The 23,779-nt window shown below is 34.3% G+C and overlaps 2 protein-coding genes across 3 annotated transcripts; both read left to right on the top strand.

The window, feature by feature from the left end:
- The first annotated feature begins 118 nt into the window (after nt 1–118).
- Nucleotides 119–22,552, top strand: LOC124399746. Its single transcript, XM_046870899.1, has 25 exons — nt 119–242; nt 1,912–1,970; nt 2,146–2,178; nt 2,269–2,313; nt 2,444–2,573; nt 2,789–2,898; nt 3,611–3,655; nt 3,738–3,873; nt 3,993–4,096; nt 4,876–4,926; nt 5,216–5,351; nt 5,480–5,577; nt 11,139–11,274; nt 18,225–18,283; nt 18,405–18,440; nt 18,588–18,632; nt 18,884–19,013; nt 19,734–19,843; nt 20,169–20,213; nt 20,289–20,421; nt 20,505–20,617; nt 21,160–21,204; nt 21,400–21,535; nt 21,625–21,732; nt 22,414–22,552. The coding sequence occupies exons 2-24, from the start codon at nt 1,940–1,942 to the stop codon at nt 21,728–21,730; spliced, it is 2,013 nt and encodes a 670-aa protein (XP_046726855.1). The 5' UTR covers nt 119–242; nt 1,912–1,939; the 3' UTR covers nt 21,731–21,732; nt 22,414–22,552.
- LOC124400001 (rhamnose-binding lectin-like) lies at nt 9,054–13,754 on the top strand. Of its 2 annotated transcripts, none has more exons than XM_046871442.1 (9): nt 9,054–9,137; nt 9,255–9,290; nt 9,388–9,432; nt 9,575–9,704; nt 10,352–10,461; nt 11,022–11,066; nt 11,139–11,274; nt 11,366–11,511; nt 13,053–13,754. In XM_046871442.1, exons 1-9 carry the CDS (start codon nt 9,107–9,109, stop codon nt 13,082–13,084), a joined length of 711 nt encoding a protein of 236 aa, XP_046727398.1. In that variant the 5' UTR covers nt 9,054–9,106; the 3' UTR covers nt 13,085–13,754. The 2 variants fall into 2 exon arrangements, with proteins under 2 accessions (XP_046727398.1, XP_046727399.1); XM_046871443.1 differs by lacking the exon at nt 13,053–13,754 and adding an exon at nt 11,746–13,046.
- Nucleotides 22,553–23,779: the final 1,227 nt, after the last annotated feature.

Here is a 23,779-nt window from a genome sequence, read left to right as displayed (position 1 = left end):
AATGTTTTATTTATCTAGTTACAGCATTTACTGTATGTCCATTTGACCATGCACTTTGAGTTGCAGCTGGCTATTTGTCTGTACACTGTGTCAGGCCAAACACGGTCAATAAATAGTGCATCTGGTGCAGAACGACTGGACTCGAATCAAGGACCAATTTTTAAGCTGCAGCTGAAGCGGAAAGTCAGAGAAGCTGTGGATCCAAAGACAAGAGATCTATAATACATCAAATCAAAACTTCGGTGAGTTCAAATGATTGTAAGGTTTCTTTTCCAGCTGAAGAACTTGATTACAAATGCACAGTCAGTGCATTAATAGAACTTTTCAGGCTACAGGAGACTGATTATTGATAACTTCTGAAGGTGTTAACAGCTACTTCTTCACTAAATGATTACAATAATAAACCTTGACTTTCCTAAGCTGTTTTTTTTGAAGGGTTAATTGTGAACAGGAACACAATCTAAATAATCAAATGTATGATAATATTTACCATCATTTACATTTACACTGATTGATTGCCTGCCTTAATGCTTAAAGGTCCCAATTTAATTACTAGATTATTCTGGGTATAAATGACTGTATGGATATGTACAGTATACACTTTAGTCACCTCTGGACTGATCTGGATCCACTGTGATCCTGTCCATGATAGTGCTTACTTATATGTATATATGCAGGAACGTACATTCGGACATATCCCCAAATATTACGAGAGTAATTAACAATGCAGTGTAGGTAGCAGTGACTACATCTATAAAATCTGTGTGTGTATGTGTGGGAAAGTCGAAGCTTAGTGGTTAAGATTTTGGACTCGTAAGCAAGGCCCTTAACCCTCAACTGCTCAGCTCTATAAATAAGACAGTTGTGAGTTGCTCTAGTGCTTTTCTTGGTGTATAAATATCAATGATCTGTTTATTGTTGAGCTGTTTTTTATCCAACGCCATAGAACAACTGGACAGTCACATGTCAGTTACACAGTCACAGTCATACATAGTAAACTCATGATAAAAGATATGATAACAGGTAGGATATGTGTTCCTTTAATTCCGTTATGTCTACAACTGTTTTGTTGACTCTGGGACTCTCATTGGTTCTGGTCTGTGACATAATTACAGCAGGTCTGTGGGATTGTTTCTAAAAACATACAAAATGTGTGGTATTTTTGTTACATAAATAAATGGTAAGGCTCCTTAAATGTAATAAAAACCTACTGTGTTTTTTTCCCTTCCAATTAATTTATAATTCTAATTAATTCTGCCACTGATGTAGTTTAACATACTCATCATGAACGCACTGGATCCAGATTCACCATGTAGTTATTAGTGCATAGTTATTATTGTCAAATACTGATGGCTTAAGTATACGTTAGCAATAATATGTCCGTTCACTGCAAAGCTACAAAACCTTATGTCTCTTGTTTAACAGAACATTAAATTTCATTTGATAGGTAGAATGGAATGGAATATAATGTAAAATGTTAAAGTCAACATATAAAACATATAAAACCGTTTGTCAGTGTTACTGCAATGTTAACACCTGGCAGTATATATATTTGACTGTACATGGGAAGTGGTAGCTCAATGGTTCAGATGGTAAACTTCTGATAAGTAAAATTACAGAATTCCTACATTCTTTAAATCTGACACTTTTTGGTTTGTGAAAATGTAATGTTATTTGTAATAATGTGAGTAACATGCAGATGGAGGTTTTGGGAAACGCGATGACTAAACTTAGTCAACAAACCTAAATCAGGTACAAAATCCAAGGTACAAAGAGGCAAAGGTTCGATGATCAGCAAGCACAACAGTAAAGCAAACACAAATCGAAAGCCTTTTTTTCAACAGAGGCAAAATGCGACTATATGCCGTCATATATTGTGTGAACAAGTCAAAGCCCTTGTGTTTGTTACAGTGATTCAGCTTCAGCTTCAACAATTACAATGCTGTTCCTGAAGCTCATTCTACTTACCTGTGAGTTTCCCACATGCTTTTCCACATGATTAAGTAATACCCAGATTATGCTATATGTATAAAAGAAATCTGTGAAATCTTTTGCTACCTTGCAAACTTCATAATAGTTGAAATAGTAAAAAAATAATTTCCTTTAGCTGCTTTATTACTAAGCTATCTGTGTTCTGTTTTACAGTTATTGCAACTCAAGACACGTTTGTTTACGGAGGTATTATTTACATTTATAACCTTGAAAATAACCGACAGTGTGCTAACAATACGCTAACTTTAAATATGTGCAAATGATCTATTTATTCAGGAAATATTATTACCTGCAAAGGTGATATCCATCGCCTTGCTTGCGGTAAGCTTATATTTTTTTTATTCTCCAACAGGACATAATAAGTCTAAGATGGTTGTATGAAATTTTTGTATTAATTTTATAAGAAAACACATAAAGCAAGACAGTGACAAATGTATAAATATGTTTTCAGACACTGGGCTGATAAAAGTGCAGTCTTCTGTATATGGCCGTACTGACAACACTACCTGTAGTATTGACTGGTCCTACAATAATGCGGTCAATACCAGCTGTTCCTTGGGAATTTCCACTATTGCTGATAGGTACTGAGAATTTCCAGAATTCTTTAAACACACTCTCTCTCTCTCTATTTATATTTCTAACAAAGTAGACAGGCACTGATATTGTACTTTGTTTTTTAAGAATGAACTTATAGATGAAATTGTTTGAACTACAGATGACTACTATTTATTCATTTATGAACAAAGATTCTCAACACTATAACTGTGGAAGCATTTGGTCTGTTTACTCCAAACAGATGCAATGGCCAGCGTGTGTGTGAGTTAAAGACAGATTCATTTGACACCCCTGACCTGTGTCCTGAAACTTACAAGTACTATAACACCACTTACGAGTGCATTGATGGACGTAAGTGTTCAGCAGATTGAGGGTGTGTTGGAATGTGTGAAGACAATGTAATTATCGCTGTAAAATGAACTAATACACTGATACTGAGTCGATGCTGAAATCCAGTGAATCTACCCCCATGTGCAAAAATTCTAATTTTTTTAAATAATTTAGTGGGGTGATGGTGATAAGAAATCTTTTTTTGAATACTGTCTCAGGAGACATATGATATGTTCATAACATTAAATTTGTCAGGTACAAAATCCACACACAGTCAAAGGTTGGCATGCATATTAAACTAGAGCAAAACTGCAAGGCAAGCACAAATCAAAAGGTTCGGTATCAGCAGAGATGAGATACATCACGGTTGCGTGAATGAATCAAAGTTCTTGTATGCTGTGTGTGTTACAGTGTTATGGTGTGAATTAGTCGATTCGATTGGAAAGTAAGTATCAGATGTAGTACAGATACTCTATATCAAACTCTTTGTTAAAAACAACAACAAAAAAAAACAACAACCAGCATTATACTTTGCATCACTTTGCATCAGAAGGTCATGAGTTCAAATCCCAGCTTCACCAAGCTCTCATTCCTTGGCTGCTGAACAAGTCCTTTACCTCTCAAAATGGCTTTTAGATAGATGTGAGTTTGTTCTTATATCTAGGGCATAATTCCATTATAATTTGTATATTTTATTTCAATAGCACTTTATCACGTGCTCTCATTTCTCTAGGAGTCACTGTAATCTGTGAACGTGGCTACAGCACACTGGATTGTGGTGAGAATTTCACACTGTCTTTCTTTCTGTATTTTTTTATATTACCATTCATCTAATAGTTTTTTTCTGTGTCTCTGTGCAGGAGATACTTTAATTCAGATCATAAATGCGAACTATGGACGCTCTGATTCAGTAACCTGTTCCAGTGGACTATATAACAGTCTGGTCCTGAACACCAACTGTTACAGTCCAAACACACGCTCAGCTGTGGTGAAACTGTAACTTTGTCTTGTCTGTTTGCTGTGATAAATATTTTACTTATTAGAATCACTTTCACTTAGTTGCATTTAGTCTTCATTTGTCAAAAGTGACTATATTATCTTACTTTTATTAAAAGGTGTCATGGACAAAGGAGATGCACTGTAGAAGCTTCAGACAGCATCTTTACTGATGTTTGTACCGGAACTGTTAAATACCTCACTGTGTCCTACACCTGCATTGGTAATCCTGCTTTCTCTGGAAATACTTTAGCTCTTTTAATGGATTTGAGTAATTAGGAATGAATAACTGGTCTTAGTACAACCCCAATTCCAAAAATAAAGTTGGGAAACTGTGTAAAACCTAAATAAAAAACAATGCGGTGATTGGCAAATCTTGTAATCCATTTTTAAAATGTACAATACATTTACTATTTAATACAATATACATATCAAATTCTTTAACTGAGGAAATGTACCATTTTAAGGACACAATAAGGTCATTGGAATTTGATGACATGTCTCAAGAATGTTGTGACAGGGCAACAGAAGTCTAACCTTTCACTATTGAAAACATTTGGTACATTATGAAATGAAAAATACAATAAAGGACACCCAGAACTGTCGAGCAGCTAGAATCCTGTATCACACACATGTGGGACAACATTCCTTTTAAAAAAACTACAGCAACTCTCATTTCCCAGATGTACATGGACAGAAGTTGTGATGCTACACAGTGGTAAACATGACCCTGTCCAAACTGGATTGAGAGGTGTTACAGCCATCAAAATTCAAATGTCCTTATTCTTTCCTTAACATGAAATATTCTACATTTAAACAGTTAATAATATATTTTTTTATTGTGAACAGAATATATATCTAAAGAGATATGCAAATAATTGCATTCTATTTTTATTTAGATTTTGCACATTGTCCCCACTTTTTTGCAATTGGGGTTGAAATAATATTACGAATGTTTCTGTGGTCTTTTATTTATTTATTTAGATTTAAATATTTTTACAGAATTAAAAAAATCTGTTACCTGTGAACACAACACTGCTATCCTGCAATGTGGTTTGTACTTATTTTCTCCTTATTATTTCTTATGTACTTATTTTATTAAATGTTATAATATAATAATATAATAAAGACTAATATGTACACATTGTTAAATAAAGATTTAACATACTATGCTATTTTCCCTTAGTGGTTAAGTAGTTCTTCCTTTTTTTTTTTTTAAACACTATATATATATATATATATATATATATATATATATATATATATATATATATATATATATATATATATTTTTTTTTTTTTTTCTTTTTTTTTTTTACTTTGTGCTGAATTCTAATTTTAGGTGCTAAGCTCATAAAGCTCATCAGTGCTAACTACGGCCGAACCGATTCCACCACATGTTCAGCAGGAAAACCCTACAATCAAATCTTCAAGACAAACTGCTACATGCCTAACACACTCAAATTAGTTGAGGCCAGGTAATGGAATTATTAATTAAAGTGTTATCTTTACTATTATTACACATGACCAATATCATTAGCATACATTACTGATATCTGTGAAGACAATTCATATGAAAGGCTCCCTGTACCCTTTTTTTTTGCAGATGTGAAGGAAAGAGCAGCTGTGAGGTGCCTGCCACAAATACTGTCTTCTCTGACCCCTGCAATGGCACCTTTAAGTTCCTCAATATTGTGTACACTTGTATCTAATTGTAGATTTTTCTGTATATACACTATATAGATTAAAGTTTGTGAAGACCTGATCATAAGATTTGTATGTGCTTTTTGAACATCCCATTCCACGGGATGTGCTCATTCACCCAAAAGGGTGTTAGTAAAGTCATGTACTGATGAAGGGTGAGGAGGCCTGGGGTGCCGTCAGCTTTCTAATTCATCCCAAAGCTGTTTAATAGAGTTGAGGTCAGAGCTTTATAGCAGGCCACTCAAGATTTGTATTCCATGTAAATTATATCTTCATGGAGCAGGATTCATGCACAGGTAATTTTTCAAGCTGGAGCAGGTTTGGGGCTAATAGTTAAAGTGTAGGGAAAATGTAATAATACAGCATCCAAATGCTATAGTCCTATAGCCAAGTGTCCCAATAGTTTTATCCATATAGTGTATCGAATGCTTAAAATATCAACTAGAACCAAACCACTCATATATTATTTATACACTGATTAACTTCACTATATTGCAAAAGTTTGTGGACACCTGGCCATAAGTATGGGATGTGTTTTTTGAGCTTCACATTCCACATTTAGTTCCACTAGATTTTGGAGTGTGCTTGTTTGCATTTGTGTTCATCAGCAACAAGAGTGTTGTAGTAAAGTCACATACTGATGTAGGTGACGTGAGGAGGCCTGGGGTGTGGGCAGTGTTCATCCCAAATGTGTTTAGTAGGGTTGAGATCAGAGCTTTTCAGCAGACCAATCATGATCTTCCTCTCCAAACCTTGTAAACCATATTTTCATGGGGCTGACTTTGTGCACAGGGGCATTGCATAGCATTTGTAATACTGATAAATTGTAAACTAAGATTGATGAGAAAGTGTCCTTTTCAATGACAACTGCTCAATATTGCAATTCAATTAAGGATTATATTAAAACTAAAATTTTTCATACAGGATCATTGCTATGGAAACAGCACATAAAAAAGGACTTCTATGGTGAAAACACCAAAATAATAAACATAATAAAAAAAAAATTGTTGTTCTCTTTTTTGTTGTTTTTTTGGACCAATTTTTAAACATACAAGGTAAAAGACTGCAGGAGTTTGTGGTTGTCCACCTTTTTTATTTTTTCCATGTCATACCAATTGCTATAATAGTTTTTCACAACACTGTGTGAAATAATAACTATATGTGCAATAACCAGAAATAGTGCAAGTTCACTGGTATGAGAAATGAATTTGGTGCAATAACCAATACATTGTGAAATTGTGGTAAATACGAGATGTGTTGTAATGGGAGGATAGAAATACTGATTTTTTCCCCATACTGGCTGTGTATATAAATATGTGTAGCGAACTGTTTAGATTAGGGGAAACTGCAGTCTGTTAAGACCAGTAGAGGGCGCCTCATTCTACCAGTGTTTAAAGTGTACTGTATATGTGAGTACCTTCAGTTTGTTCACTATGTACAATCCATTATTTTTTTCATACTGTGCTATCTGTGTAGAATTTAAATCAACATACATTTACAATGTATCTGTATGTGTTGAGTATTTTGGTAAATATTGGTTATCCAGAATTTGGTGTGTAAACATCTGCAATTAGTTCACATGTGGGGTTGCTACTGGTAATTTGTTACCTTGTATTGGTGCCATGCTATGTCTAGCAGACACCATTAAGCCCCAACAAAACAGAACAAAAAAATGTTTAGGAAACTCAGACACATAATGGCAGGCCAGTCGACACAGAGCTTCAAATAACATATTTAAAAATCCATTTAAACCCTGACAGCAGAGGTGGGAAGTAACAAAGTACAAATACTCATCAAAACATTTGTTATATATTGCCTAAAAGTCATATAATTTATAGAACCATTGTATCAAACAAGCGTTGCAATTGAAATTCTACTATTTGTAGTGATTATATGAGACATTCTTGTTAGATTTTTCTTAGTTCGCAAATGGAGTAGATATAGAGAAATAGCTATGATAAATCAAATAGCTATAATTGTGAAACATTGTGATCAAATTATCTGGGGCTGATAAATGTGCCTAAACCTAGAGAAAAAAATAAAAAAATAAAATAAAAAATTAATATACTGACCATCTTACTGCTTCAATGCGATTTTTGTATTTCTGTCTTTTGGATTTCATATAATCTCACCTACTGTACCGGTCTGCTGGTCCAGATCCCCCATTAAGTGTTTGATTCTTAATACTGTTTTAATGATCAACATTATTACGTTTTGTGAAACTATCAATTCTAAAGAAATTCACTAGGAATTAATTTTCTGCATCTTATGCATATTTCACCCCTTCTATATAATTTTTGCTTGGATGAATCATCTTGACTTCTTAAAAATCAATAAATATTTGCAACATTTGGTTGCTGGAAATTCAAATAATGTGCAGTTCATGAAAAAGCTTTCTTAAGAAAAATGGGCAGTTTGATTGCTTAGGACAAATAATGAACAACTCGTGAACAAAGGACTCATGAACATCTATCACAAAGCATAACAGTCGTTGATCATCCAGGTCACAACACACTGTAAAAACAAACGTGTATATAAACTTCCAATATAGTTCATTTCTGTAAATTCAGATGGGGGTTATTGTAACACACAATAATATGCATATTATATTACTATTATACATATTATATGATTCAATTATTCATTCATTTACATATAACATGAAAATGTAACTCACCATAATAATGCAGAATCAGTGGGAACTTTTATCATTGTGTATAAAATAACTGTGACCAAAACATGTGCATGAAATTAGATTAATGAAAGTCAATAAAATGGAAAATAAAATAAAAATGTAAACGTTTTTATTCTTTTTGTGTGGTCCGTACCAAATGATCCACGGGCCGGTATCGTTCTGCGGCCTTGTGGACACTTGTTGTAAAAGGTACCTGTGAGCTCAGTTTCTTTTTTAAAACTGGAAAAAAATTCGCTAAGACAATGGCTTATGGCTGTCTTTTATATGACAGATGAAGGATGTGTACTGTAGTAATTTTACCATCGACAAAACCCATCAAATATGCCTTTGACCATCAGCTGTAAACCTTACAAAGGAAGGTGGTGGAAAGAGTAATAAACTGCGCTTAAATAAATCCTGTTAAACCATTTGTTTGATATTCAAAGGTATCTGAAAGACCCCAATAAACAGCCATCAGGAATCTGCTCATTTAACATACTGGAGCTGTAATCTTTAAAAGTAGATAAGTGCTAGTCTCTGTGGTTAAGATATTGTCCATCTGATTGGAAGATTGTTCAACACCAAGTTGCCAAAGCTGGACCTCTGGGAAAGCAACCAACAAACACATTTTCACATCAACATAAAACACACATCCTCTTTAAAAAAATGTACTTTAAAAAAAACCTTTTATTTGCACTGCAAATGAACAACCATACAAATATTGATTCTTTCACAAAGACGCCAAATGTATTAATTTAGGTCATGACTGATTTACTGGTTCTTGCTATAAGTAGGGCAGTTCTAGTGATACAGCACTAAAGGTTCATCTTCAATCTTAACATAAACAGCATTACAATGGTCCTCCTGAAGTTCACGCTGCTCACCTGTAAGTTTTTTCTATACTTTTCTATTGGAAAAATATTTCTAATATGAAGAGAAACAGCAGTAATTTTGGTTCTTATATTGAGAAGATGTAGTAACATACTTGTATATTGATTTACAGTGTTTATTACAGCACTGGACCTGCATGTTTCTGGAAGTAATATTTAAATACATTTAAACACCAACATATCAAATGGTTGCGTCTTCAATTATCTATGTAATTAATTATCTATGTAATTAATGTTTACTTTCAGAGACTGCAATTACCTGTGATAGAAATGTCCTTGACCTGACTTGTGGTAAGCGTTGATATCCTACATTATCTAAAGGAGCATGTAAACTGAGGACCTGAACTCTTTCTGGAGAAACCTGTACTTGTATTATGATCCATGTATAATTAAAAATTGTTTTAATTATATGTTGATGTATTTATGTCTTCAGCCACTGGAGTGATACAGGTGAAGTCTTCTGTATATGGCCGCACCAGCCGCAAAGCCTGTACTTTTAATTGTACTGCTTCTCATTTTGATAGCACTAACTGTGTCTTCAGGACTTTCACAATCGCAGATAGGTATAGTGTTTCTTGGTTTATCATATACATGTTATAGTACATGTTAAGTCAATTCAGAAGAGCAGAATGCAGTAGGACATGTTGTCATAGGAATAATCAGCTCAATCCTCAAGTTACTGTTACCGACCTGGCATGCTGTTACCAAACAGCTATTGAGCAAGGAAGATGTTGTGTGTGTGTGTGTGTGTGTGTGTGTGTGTGTGTGTGTGTGTGTGTGTGTGTGTGTGTGTGTGTGACAAAAGAGAGAGAAAGAAGGTGTGTGGGTGTGTGTGTGTGTGTGTGTGTGTGTGTGGGTGTGGGTGTGACAAAAGAGAGAAAGAAGGTGTGTGTGTGTGTGTGTGTGTGTGTGTGTGTGTGTGAGACAAAAGAGAGAGAAAGAAGGTGTGTGTGTGTGTGTGTGTGTGTGTGTGTGTGTGTGTGTGTGTGTGTGTGTGTGGGTCGGGTCGGTGGGTGGGTGTTTGGGCGGGTGGATGGGTGTGTGTGTGGGTGGTCGGTGGGTGGGTGTTTGGGCGGGTGGATGGGTGTGTGTGTGTGTGTGTGTGTGTCTTGGTTGGGTGTGTCTGTGTGTGTGTGTGTGTGTGTGTGTGTGTGTGTGTGTGTGTGTGTATGTGTGTATTAATGTAATTTAGTTTGTTTATCCCAAACAGATGCGATGGACTAAGACATTGTAATTTAAGGACTGATTTACTTACCATCCCTGATCCATGTCCTGGAACATATAAATACTACAACACCACTTACAACTGTATCCCTGGCCGTGAGTAATGTTCACTACCAACTGATATTGATGCAATACTGTTACTGGTACTTTTAAAAAAAACTTTTGAACAACACTTCTTGACGAGGTTTCTCATGCGATCTACGATGTGATGGTGTGAAGACGTGGTGTCTTTTCTGATCAGGGAAGAAACACACAGCACACAGAATAGCGCATATGTTTTTCTTCAGTTTAATGCAGATAACAGACAAATCTATTTACACACTGGAAAAAAACCTGAGCTGAAACTGTTCCTGATTGTGTAAGAAGACACGGTAACCAGAGATGTGTAAACCCAGACAAAGACATTCCATGTACCTTGCATACTTACATCGTAAGGATCATATAGACACTGAACAGACAACATTGGAATGTGTGTTTAGAGAACTAGTGTGAATCTCATCTTAATACTAATAACAGTTCACAAAGACTTTAACGGCAAATAATATTCATAAACAGATGACTCTCTTCAAGTGAGAGGAAGTATGGAAAAAGAGAATGGATTGTGTTTTTTCATACATATATAATCATCTGCATGCATTTTTGTCTCTTTACTCTAGAGGTGGTTTTGATCTGCGAGCAGGAACATAGAACACTGAGTTGCGGTAAGAACAAGTCATCTTAATGTTTAGGCAGCTGATTGTTATTAAAGTAGGTTAAACTGTGTCTCTGTGCAGGTGATAATGCGATTCAGATCATAAATGCCATCTATGGACGTGCTGATTCTACAACCTGTTCAAATGGAGCCACCACTTGCGTGACCAAGAACACTAACTGTTACGCTCCAAGAACACGTGCAATTGTGGCCTCACTGTAAATCATTGTTTTCTGTTACTTTAAAGATTACCCAAACGTCATGTTTATGATGTTCAAAGCCATGTTAACATCTTATTTTCATTTAAAGGTGTAATGGACAGAGAAGTTGCACACTAGAAGCTTCAAACCAAGTCTTTACAGATCCCTGTGTTGGGACTTCTAAATACCTCACTGTGTCTTACAGATGCTTTTCTGTTCCATGGCACTGTCCGCGACAGGCCACAAAAACCTTAGGTGAGCAAAAGTACCAGATTGTATTTTGTGGTACTGGCAACTTTTTCATACTTCTTTCAATGTCTTCCTGAAGTGCCTTCACCTTCGCACTATAAAGGTTTTTACTGATGCTACTGACTGTTTTTGTTTTTTTTATTTACAGCTTTTAGTTTGCCATGAACTGTTATTGTTTTCCAAGGGCTGATCTTTTCGAAAACTGGTTCTTAGTACACCATTGATTTCTTTCTTTTTCAGGAAAAAAATAAATGCTGATGCCATGGCTTGGATTGATTTTCGCTATTTTCTCAGCTGACTTGCTTTTCTCCCATAGAAAGCTCTCTGCTTTCAAAATTATTTTTTACAATAAATGCAGTCTACTGAGGCAAAACCCAAGATATACATCTAGAGCTTCTATTTTAAATGTCATCAGTGGATAACAAAAACAGGAGATCGTAAAGAAAAAACTGAACATAGACTACTGTAGGTTCTTACTAAGAGTTTTTTTCTTGGGAATTGTGTATTTGTTATGGAAAATAACTTTTTTCTATGACTTACGTTGAAATGTGCCTACACATTTTCGTATGCACCCTACAAAAACAATAGTTTTTACTTCTTTATTTAGATGCATAGTTATTAGTGAATAAGTATTACATTAGTAACAGTAAAAACAAACTTTGGTAAATTTGGGAAAAAAAAAAGACAAAAGAAATAATAATCATATGGTGCATAAAGCACTAGAATATTAGGACTGAAATTTTATGGTAATTGATATCAAATGTGTTGTCTTTGTACCAAGTCTTTTATTTTCTTCATGCTGTTTGAACATAAAGTCATGTAAATTTGTTTATAGATTTAAACATATAACTAACATTATATAATTTATACTACATGTACTTAAACATTACTGTTAAATTCATTTTATTGTAAAAGTACACAGTATAAATAATTAGGTACAAAATATGCACATTGCAGAGTTGAGGAATTTAGGAGTTTACAGTTGAATGTTGAAAATGTGAATATCAATATGTGATAAATATGACATTGTAAGAATTTAGCTAGCTAACTGAAACAAATTCTTGCATGTAGATGACCTTTAATATTTGACCTTTCTTAATAAAAAATGCAATGTAAAATGGTAAATATAAACCATAACACACATTTTACAATTTTTTCACAATCTGCCTATTAAAAAGCAAAAATATTTTGTTGTTGGTTTATTTTAAAAGATTTTAATTGATCAGGCATGAAATGTTATTAACATTAGATTATATAATTAATTAGATTAGAGTAATTGAAATTTGACATTGAAAATACAATAAATTTTTAAATGTAAGATTTTAGTTTGTTTGTTTGTTTGTTTTTTTATTATTTTCCAGTGGTTAATTTTTTAGCAGTGAGAAGTTTAAGCTTACAAAAGCTGATCACTAAAGCTGTCTCACTCTATGCAGAAAATATTAATCTAAACATTTCAGGTACAATTCAGGGAGACTTTAATTACAGAACAGTATGAAATTTATTTTAATGAAATTACTAATTTTTTTTTCTTTTTTTGCTTCTGACAGAGCAACATAAGGGACTTCATATTCATACCTGAAAAGGAATCAGAAATTTTACATATTTGATGTCCGAATGCAATGTTGAGGCGCTTCATATTTGCATGTTATGTAATCAACTGCTGTAATGTTTTTCTTTCTGAAATGTACTTGGCTTTCACATGTAATAACTTCCTCCTTACCAAATCCACTTTACTAATGACTGTGTAATAAACTATACTCTAAATGCAAGCATAACACAGTTGAGGGTTGTGTTAGGTATTTAATGCACTATATTGTTGATGTTGTTGTTATTATTATTATTATTATTATTATTATTATTATTATTATTATTATAAATGTGACAATCATTTAAATTTGTTGTTTTTTCTCCAATTTGAACAACAAAACAACAAAGGAAAATTATTACTTATTATAGAAAATAAGGAAAGGAATAATACTGATACGTATGAAAGATTATTTCAGTGATGCTTTTGTGCCAATTACCAATGAATGTCCTCTACAGACACAATGTCATTTACAATTACAGTCTAAAACCCAATTAAAAGCAGCATCTGTTCACAGTAACATTGTGACATAACCAAGTGTTTATTTGTGTTAAATCCAGTTACTACTGTTTCTTGTTAATGATATGTAAACATTTGCTATGAGAAAAAGTTTATTCAAAGCAGTTCTAAATAAAAAAACATAATAGCTTTTGTTGTTTGCTAATCATGATCGTTCTTGTATTACTTTTTTTTTTTAGTAATATTTTGCAGATTCTGCAAGGCATACATACACTTATGACCTTGTCGTACACATATACATGGCAGTCATGTAAAAATATAAAATACACCCTCTTTAAATTCTACGGTTTTATGTAACAAAATATAATAAAACTGTGGTCCTTATCAAGTTAGAATTATGTAAACCAAATAAAGGCAGATGAATAACAACACATGGCATATCAAACTGTGCCATTACAATAAAATAAAGTAAAATAAATTATACAGTGCCCTCCACAATTATTGGCACCCCTGTTTAAGATGTGGTCGTGGACTTCTAAAAATTCTCCTTTTTTTAAAACAACATAAACCCCAATTGCAAAAAAAGAGAAAAATCCAACCTTTTATTTAAGTACATTACTTTGGTGGTAAAAAAATCACACATTTAGAAAAAAAAAAAACCTTGAAATCATGTGTGCCACAATTATTGGCACCCCTGATTTTAATACTTTGTACAACCTCCTTTTGCCAACAAGACAGCACTTAATCTCCTCCTATAACATTTCACAAGATTGGAGAACACAGAGAGAGGAATTTTTGACCATTCTTCTTTGCACAATCTTTCTAGATCATCCAGTGTCCTGGGTCCTCTCTTATGCACTCTTCTCTTTAGCTCGCCTCACAGGTTTTTGATTGGGTTGAGGTCTGGGGACTAAGATGGCCATGGGAGGACCTTGAGTTTGTGACTGCTGAACCACTTTTGTGTAGATTTTGCCACGTTTTGGATCATTATCCTGCTGAAAGACCCAATGACGACCCATCTTCAGCTTTCTGGCAGAGGCCATCAGGTTTTTATTTAAAATATCCTGGTACTTCAAAGCGTTCATAATGCCATGCACCCTAACAAGGTTCCCAGGGCCTTTGGAAGAGAAACAGGCCCACAGCATCACAGATCCTCCACCATACTTCACGGTGGGCATGAGGTGCTTTTCGGCATACTCATCTTTTGTTTTACGCCAGACCCACTTAGAGTGTTTGTTGCCAAAAAGCTCAATCTTAGTCTCATCTGACCAAAGCACACGATCCCAGTTGAAGTCCCAGTACCGCTTAGCAAACTCCAGGCGTTTACGTTTGTGAGTGTTAGTGAGAAAAGACTTTTTCCTTGCATGCCTCCCAAACAGCTTGTTGGCATGTAGAGGCGTCTGATGGTTGTTTTGGAGACTCTGTGACCCCAAGATGCCACTCTTTGATGCAATTCTGTGACGGTGAGCTTGGGAAATTTTTTTACTTCTCTTACCATCCTCCTCACTGTGCGTTGTGGCAAGATAAACTTGGGACCTCTTCCAGCCTTGTTTGTCACTGTTCCAGTTGTTTTAAACTTCTTAATGATTCCTCTGACTGTAGATACCGGCAAGTTAAGGCGAGTGGCTATTTTCTTGTAGCCATTGCCTGACTTATGAAGGTCGACACACATCTGCCTTACTTGAATGGTGTGTTCTCTTGTCTTTGCCATGTTGACAAATGGGTAAGAGAATTAGGCCTCTGTGTCACGTCATATTTATACCCCAGGAAAACAGGAAATCATGAATTACTAATTAAAAGTCCCTAGATACCCTGACCAACCTTAGCAACTACAGAAAATATATAAAAAAAAAAAATTAAATTTTTCAGAGGAATTGTTAGGTGCCAATAATTGTGGGACACATGATTTCAAGTTTTTTTTTTTCTAAATGTGTGATTTTTTTACCACCAAAGTAATGTACTTAAATAAAAGGTTGGATTTTTCTCTTTTTTTGCATTTGGGTTCAATGTTGTTTTAAAAAAAAGGAGAATTTTTAGAAGTCCACGACCACATCTTAAACAGGGGTGCCAATAATTGTGGAGGGCACTGTAAATAAAAACAAGAATAATAATAAATGAAAAAAAAAAACACTTTTACTGCTTCCATCTGATTTAAGAGGCTAAGAAGCAGCCAGGTGCTGCTAATTAATTGCCCTTGACTAATTGATCAGAAGCAATTGCAATAAAAGCGGAAGTTTTAGCAGTGCTGGTCTGGAGCATTCAGGTGCGTGCAGAGGTGGCAAAAGTACACACATCCTTCACTTTAGTGAAGTGACACAGAATGGAATAGTGAAGTACAGATGGTCATGTTTAAAAAATACTCGGGTAAAAGTTACAATACTGACAACACTTTTTTACTCAAGTCAAAGTCAAAGTCAAGAAGCTTTTATTGTCATTTCAACCATATACAGCTGACGCAGTACACAGTGAAATGAAACAATGTTCCACCAGAACCCTGATGCTACAATAAACAACAATCACAGAAACTGAAAACACAGGGCTACGGACTAGTAAGTGTCCTCGCCACATAAAGTGCATGTGTGCAACCTGGTGCAAACACAAGACAATATAGTTCAAGACAACACAAGGCAGTTCAAGACAACACAGGACAGTGCAAAGACAACACAAGACAATGCAAGACAAAACACAAAATAGCTCCGCCAGTAAACCTGTTGTCACTGACAGTGAATAGTAGCCACAATGTAAACAAAACAAAATGGAAACAAAACCATTTACTCAAGTGAAATAAAGAAGTTTGGGCTCTGACATGTACCTAAGTAAAAAGTAGCCATTACTACTATCAAATTTAATATCACGCTGGACGCCACAAATCACAGGCATTTTGGAAAAATATCCCTCTGAAAGATTAGACCAAAATCGAGATTTTTGGCCATAATGCATGGCACAACATTTGGCACCTTTTGTGAAGCACAGTAGTAGAGGGGTGATGTTTGGGCTTTATTTGCAGCCACAGGACCTGGGCACCTTGCAGTTATTGAGTCAGCCATGAACTGCTACGTATACCAACGTATTCTAGAATCAAATATGAGGCCATGACAGCGGACAATTATACCAAGCACACCAGCAAATCTTCAGTAGAATGGTGGAAAAAGTATAACAGAATCAAAGTGTCGCCAACTGAATTACTGTGACTGAGAGCTATGCAACAAATGCCCACATACCTTAATGAACTGAAGCCAGAAGGAAGTGTAGGCTAAAATTCCTGTGAAGGTGAGGGACTAATAAAGTTATACAAAACACTACTAATTCAAGTTATTGCTGCTGAAGATGATTTTCAAGGTAATGAATAATAAACGTATACTTGTTTTTTTAAGCGTTTTTTCATTTCAACATTTTTTAACATGGTTTCTCCGTTTCGGCTTGAAAGACTGTCACTATATATTGTGATATTAGGTCATGGCTTCAACTGGCTTTTTTCTTAATAAATTCTTTTGTATATTTTACCCCTATTACAACAATGTCTATATAGTTTTTGATTCTTATGTATCGTCTTTACTTCTTGAGAATTAGGGAATATTTGCACATTTTGAATACTGGAAAATCAAATAATGTGGAGTTCCTGGATAATCTTTCTACGGAAAATGTGCCATTTAACTGCACAGGACAAACAAAGGAAACATAAACAACTATTACAAAACATAGAAACACTTGTTGATTATCCAGGTAACAACACACTGTATTTAAAATCAAGTGTATATAAAATTTTGAACTGGTTGATTTGTGTAAACTTGGTTGTCATTGTATTTTGTGGACTATATGTAAAAATCTGCTGTGTGATCAGAGTTTGATCAGAGTGATCAGAGCAATACTCTGATATATGATGGTTGAGCTCCTTAATTACTTAATTACTATCATTCTCTCCACAATAGAGCTCATAAAGTGTTCAAGACAAAATCAATATTTGATTTATGCTTTAGACACAAGATTGCTTTTTCTCCAGTTTACATTGTTTATCCTGAATACTATAATTTTTTAAATGTTATTATTATTATTAGTAGTAGTAGTAGTAGTAGTAGTAGTATTATAAACACAGCTCCTCAAATATGCCTTTTACAATTCGGCTATAAAAATACCAAGAAAGCAGGATAAAAGACACTTCTTGTTTAAATGGATTTGTACCCAGAATGTTGATGATGGTAATAAACTGCTCATAAGTAAACTATTTATGTTTGATTTTAAGTTGGAGACCTTGTTAGAAGCCACCCGAAGCTTTACCCTAAACACAAGACCTTTTACTAGATGAGGGCACACAATTTACAACACAAAACCGTACTTGGTGGAAACACATGGGCTGATGTAAAAAAAATTAATAAATAATAATAATCATCACGAAAATAATGAACCTAAATAAACACTAACTCTCATTCAGACAATACACAAGGCAACACCAACAAGGAAATAACACATTTTGTGACAAAAAAAACTTTCAACCCTTAAAAAGGATGTTTGGACTGCCTCTTGAGTTATCAAAGAAAGACTGCAGAACAACAATCCAAATATTGACTCGATCCCAAAGATTTCCAGTGTATTAATTAGTCATGACTTATTCAATACATTTCTTTGAGACCATTTTATATAGAGCAGTTCCAGCACTGGTACAGCACTGAATTTTCAGCTTCAACAGCAGCATATACAGCATCATGATGCTTTTCCTGAAGTTCACCCTGCTCGCCCGTAAGTTTCTTTCAAACCTTTTCGAACAGATCAATAGCTCTAAAGTGAAACCTCTTGTAACAGGAGAAATAGTAAAAATTATGTTTTTGGAACAGTAACATATATGTATTTTGCTTTACAGTGCTCATTGCAGCACTGGACCTGCGTGTTTCTGGAGGTAATATTTGAATGCATATACTGTATACACCAATATAGTAAATGAACAAATATTTGATAATGGATTCATAGAAAATTGAAGTGAATATTTCAGGCTTACATGTTGAAACATCTGTGTGATTAATGTATTGTACTGTTATTTCTTTAGTCACTGTAATAACCTGTGATGGTAAAGTCCAGCGCCTGGCTTGTGGTAAGCTTCAATGTCCTACATTCTCCAATAGCAAAGTCTTATCCTTTGAGATTTGTACAGTATATAAACATTGCATTATTATAGATAAAATATACCTTGCAATATCTGTGAAAAGGCCATACTGCTGAGGTCAGCTATATGCTAGGCCAATGTGACCTAAACTCTGCCTGGAGAATCCTGTACTTAAATTGAATTATGATTCATATATAAATATAAATTGTGGCTAATTGGAATCTCATATATGTCTTCAGCCTCTGGAGTGATACAGGTGGCGTCTACTATATATGGGCGTACAAACCGAAACACCTGCACTTTTAATCGTCAACCTTTTGGGTGTGCTAGAACTAACTGTGCCATGGGGACTTCTGTAATTGCAGACAGGTATTGTGTTTCTTGGTTTGTAATATAAATAGTAGATTACATTGTAGATAACTACTTGCAAAGTAATAAAACGTTGTCACATGAATATACAAGTCAATCATGATGTGAGGAGGTTTAACCCAAAACAAAATTACTATTCATTTATTTTCTTGATAGCCTGTACTGAGTTGGTTTTTATTTTCGTTTATACAACAACAGTTTGGCAACAATTAGTAACACAGAAATACAAAAAAAAAACAAAAAAACCCAAAACATTATATGCCTTGTTTATATCTTAATATTTTTAATCATCAGGATTTAAAGAAATTGTTTCATTCATTGCTGATGAGCTTCAAACAGTTATGAGTTAAAAAACAAACAAACAACATATCATGTTGTATCATGTATCATGATTTTAACCACATCATGATTTCAGCTTTACATTTAAGAAGACTGCATAAGTAATCTTCTCGGTTTTTAGCCTCCGAAAAGCAAAATTAAACAAGGAAATAGTGACAAATGGAGTGCATTTGTGTATTATTTTCCCAATGATTTGTTGAGTAGACCATAGAAAGCCTAATTTCAGCCCTATATTTTTCTCAAAATTGTGTATGTATAGTGATATTATATATATATATATATATATATATATATATATATATATATATATATATATATATATATATATATATATATAAAATTGGGAATATTTGAGAGTATTTGGTTTGTTAATCCAAACAGATGCAACGGACTAAAAACGTGTGTGGTAAACACAAAATCACTTCGCATCTCTGACCCATGTTATGGAACTTACAAGTACTACACAACCACCTACAACTGCGTCCAAGGCCGTAAGTAATTTTCACTACTGACTGGGTCAATAATGATCAATACTATTACATCCTCACAGTTAACAATCCATCACGGTGAATAATGAATTAGGCATAATTTTAGATGGGTGATGGTAGTGTGTTAACTACTGTGTGCCTACTAGTGTGCTCACTACTGCTTGCTCAGTCAAGCAAGGAATGCTCATGGCATGCCTGTTCTAAATGTTACTCTGTGTGATAGCTCACACAGGGACTTGTATAGCAAAGATGAATATTGTACAGATAAAAAGGTAATGCTACTACATTCTGATTAACAAACTGCATACAATTTGTTTCCTTTCTCTAGGGGTGGCTGTGATCTGTCAGCGGGGCCAAAAAACACTAAATTGTGGTAAGAATTCTTTATGATCTTTATGGTCGAAATGCCAAATGTTACTGCAGCAGTTTAACCTGTTTCTCTATGCAGGTCATAATATTATTCAGATCATCAAAGCAACCTACGGACGTGATGATTCTGGAACCTGTATAAAAAGAAAGTTCTTTCTTCCCAAGAGAACCAACTGTAATGCTCCAAGAGCAAGTGCAACTGTGGCCTCACTGTAATTCTTTTGTTTTCTTTTCATGTAAAACTCAGTGTTCTTTTGTCATAGAGGCCATGCTAACATCTTACTTTCATTTAAAGGTGTAATGGACGGACAAGATGCACACTTAAAGCTACAAACAGAGTCTTTTCAAATCCCTGCATTGGTGTTCCTAAATACCTCACAGTGTCTTACAGATGCAATCCTGCTCCTAGTAAGTAACCAGCTCTCTCTGAAACAAGTAAGATCTAAAACATCTTTAGCCTTCCAAGCTATGAATAAAAGAAGCAATATAAATGCAGTTGCCTTTAAATGTGTTGAAATGGCCTATTTGATGGAATGGCATAGAGTAAAAATTGCATCAAGCTGATGACCCATTGACATCACTCAATTAATGCATTTTTCTTTTGTTATGCTTTCGAGATTGTTTCCAATAAGGTTTCTCCTTTCAGTCTTTTCTTTAGGAGATGAAATGCTGCTCCACTAGATTAAGGGGATTTATTTGGCCGATCTAAAAACTTTCCCCCCCCCACAATGAACTATTTTTATTGCATAATAAAGTAAACCGTAGAACAAAAAAAATTCTGTAGATTTCTGAATTCCTTATGCTGCTTCCATCATGAGTTTCATTATCAGTAAAGATAAGTAAGCCCGCACCATGCAAGCCCAAGCCATGACACAACCTCCAATGTGATTGACTGATAAGCACAAATATTTTAGATTGTATATAAAACCATTTATATCTTTTTCTTACAGGGCACACTGTGACCTGTGAAGGCAACAATGCTGTGCTGGCATGTGGTTTGTGATCATTTTAAAATGTATAAATTGAAAGATTGTAGTAAATTCTATCTCTATTAGAACAAATATTTTGAGACAATATACCATTAGCATTAGTGTACAATCTTTGAAAGTTGAGAATTTATGCTGAAATTTGTAGCTGCTTATTTTCAAGTAGTTTGATTTAACTTTTGGTAATTTTTTGTTTTGTTTTAGGTGCTCATCGTATAAGGATCATCAGTGCTAACTACGGCCGAACTGACTCCCTCACATGTGCTGCAGGACGTCCTCACCAACAAATCACCAGAGCAAACTGTTATACACCCTGGGCACTAGGACAGATGGTAGCGAGGTAACTGAAGTATTTATTGAACTTTTATTGACCATAATCACTAATATACTGATATCTATGGGGATGATAAACATCTGTTTTGGTTGTAGATGTGGAGGAAGGAACATATGTGTGGTGCCTGCTACAAATGGTGTCTTCTCTGACCCCTGCGTTGGCACCTATAAGTACCTCAGAGTTTCATACAACTGTGTCTAACTGTAAGTTATAATCTCTATCACTCTCTCTCTCTGTCAATCTCTAAGCTAATACTGAGCCCCATATCTATTAGATGTGCTCTGAGCGATTCTGAGCTATTTTAAGCCGACATGAGTTTTGAATTCTCTGATTTTCTGGTCAGGTGTTTATAAATCTTCTGCAACAGCAATGTGGTATAGAATTCATTTATATTTGCTTAACATAAGTGATAACAGCAACTAACATATATAAAGTGTCATTAATGTTGAGCGATGATTCAGCGTGGACCATTTGCAGAGTGAAAACTTCTGTTTGCTTATAAATATTTATTATATTTTTATTAAAATAATAATATTATTAACACAATAAGTAAGATTAAGGTTAAGCAAAGGGTTAACAACTATGCTAAGATTACAGTTCAGATTCAGTGCAAAATATACAGCAAAATATACCTATAATATATCTAACTTTATGTTTATTATATATTCATTATATTTTATATTTATATTCTATAATTTTTTAAAAATGAAACGATCTTTTAGCTTTAATCTTATTTTAAAAATCTCAAGTATAGTTAACATATTCCACATTCAGTACAATGCGTAAAGTAAATATCTGAAGTACAATACATACTGTATGAAATGTATTTCATGTGTATTATTAAAACTATTGTTTTTCCTTTTTCTTTTTACTGCTACTGACAGTTTCATGAGGGACTCCAGTTTTCTCCACCCAGTGGAAACTCATCATTCTGAAGGACCAACTTTTAAATCTTCAATCATACAGATGTTAGATGTAGGAGTTATGGGGGTTTTGCATGTTATATAATCAACTGCTGTAATGATTTTCTTTTTACAATGTAACTCTTTTCTTTTCCATGTAATTGCTTCCTTTTGAACGAATCCACTTTACTAATGGTGCAATCATTGTGCAATAAACTATCCTCTAAATGCAAGCATAATACGCATGACAATTGTGTAAGTTTATGTGCACAGTTTACACAGTGTATAAATTTAGACAGTTCATAAAATCCAAGGCATTTATCATTCAATCTGTAATCTGATACATAAAGACCATAAACATTTCAGAGTGCTCAAGCAAAAAAATGCAAATGTGTCAAGACTGCATATAAAAAGAAATATTTAGTTTTTTACTTTAAAAAGGTACATTTATTTTACTTTCCTTGGGACACCGTTATTCATTACATTATCATACATTACAAAATCACATTTCAGAAAACAATAAAAATCTAGAAAAGAAAATTGGTTTATTAAGTAACAAACACTAAATGCAATTGAACTGGAAAAAAGCAAAAGATGATCATAGAAACATGTAAAGTAACTGTGAAGTAAAACCCGAAAGCAACAATAATTTTTCCATGCTGAATACAAACTAGGGAATTTTAAACACTATCACAAATCTTATGCAAACTTGTGATTTGTTTCATTTGTGTAGATTAAGTTATTATTGTGTGTAGATACATTTTTGTGACTAAATGTGAAAATCTGCTGTAAAAAATAGCTTATTCATAGCTGAAAAGTAGTAAAAGATTATACATATAACACAATTTGTTTAGAATTCCCCTTACCCCTTTCTTTCAAATAATTAAAATTTTCTCCGATGCATACATAAACTTATGACTTCAACTGTATAGAATGTACATTATACATAGACATACAGTACAGACCAAAAGTTCGGACACACCTTCTCATTCAAAGAGTTTTCTTTATTTTCATGACTATGAAAATTGTAGATTCACACTGAAGGCATAAAAACTATGAATTAACACATGTGGAATTATATATGGAATTATATACATAAAAAAGTGTGAAACAACTGAAAAATGTCATAGTCTAGGTTCTTCAAAGTAGCCACCTTTTGCTTTGATTACTGCTTTGCACACTCTTGGCATTCTCTTGATGAGCTTCAAGAGGTAGTCACCTGAAATGGTCTTCCAACAGTCTTGAAGGAGTTCCCCGAGAGATGCTTGGCACTTGTTGGCCCTTTTGCCTTCACTTTGCGGTCCAGCTCACCCCTAAACCATCTCGATTGGGTTCAGGTCCGGTGACT

This window comes from Silurus meridionalis, chromosome 17 (genome assembly GCF_014805685.1).
Source record: "Silurus meridionalis isolate SWU-2019-XX chromosome 17, ASM1480568v1, whole genome shotgun sequence".
NCBI lineage: Eukaryota > Metazoa > Chordata > Actinopteri > Siluriformes > Siluridae > Silurus > Silurus meridionalis.
This window is presented reverse-complemented; position numbering and strand designations above follow the sequence as displayed.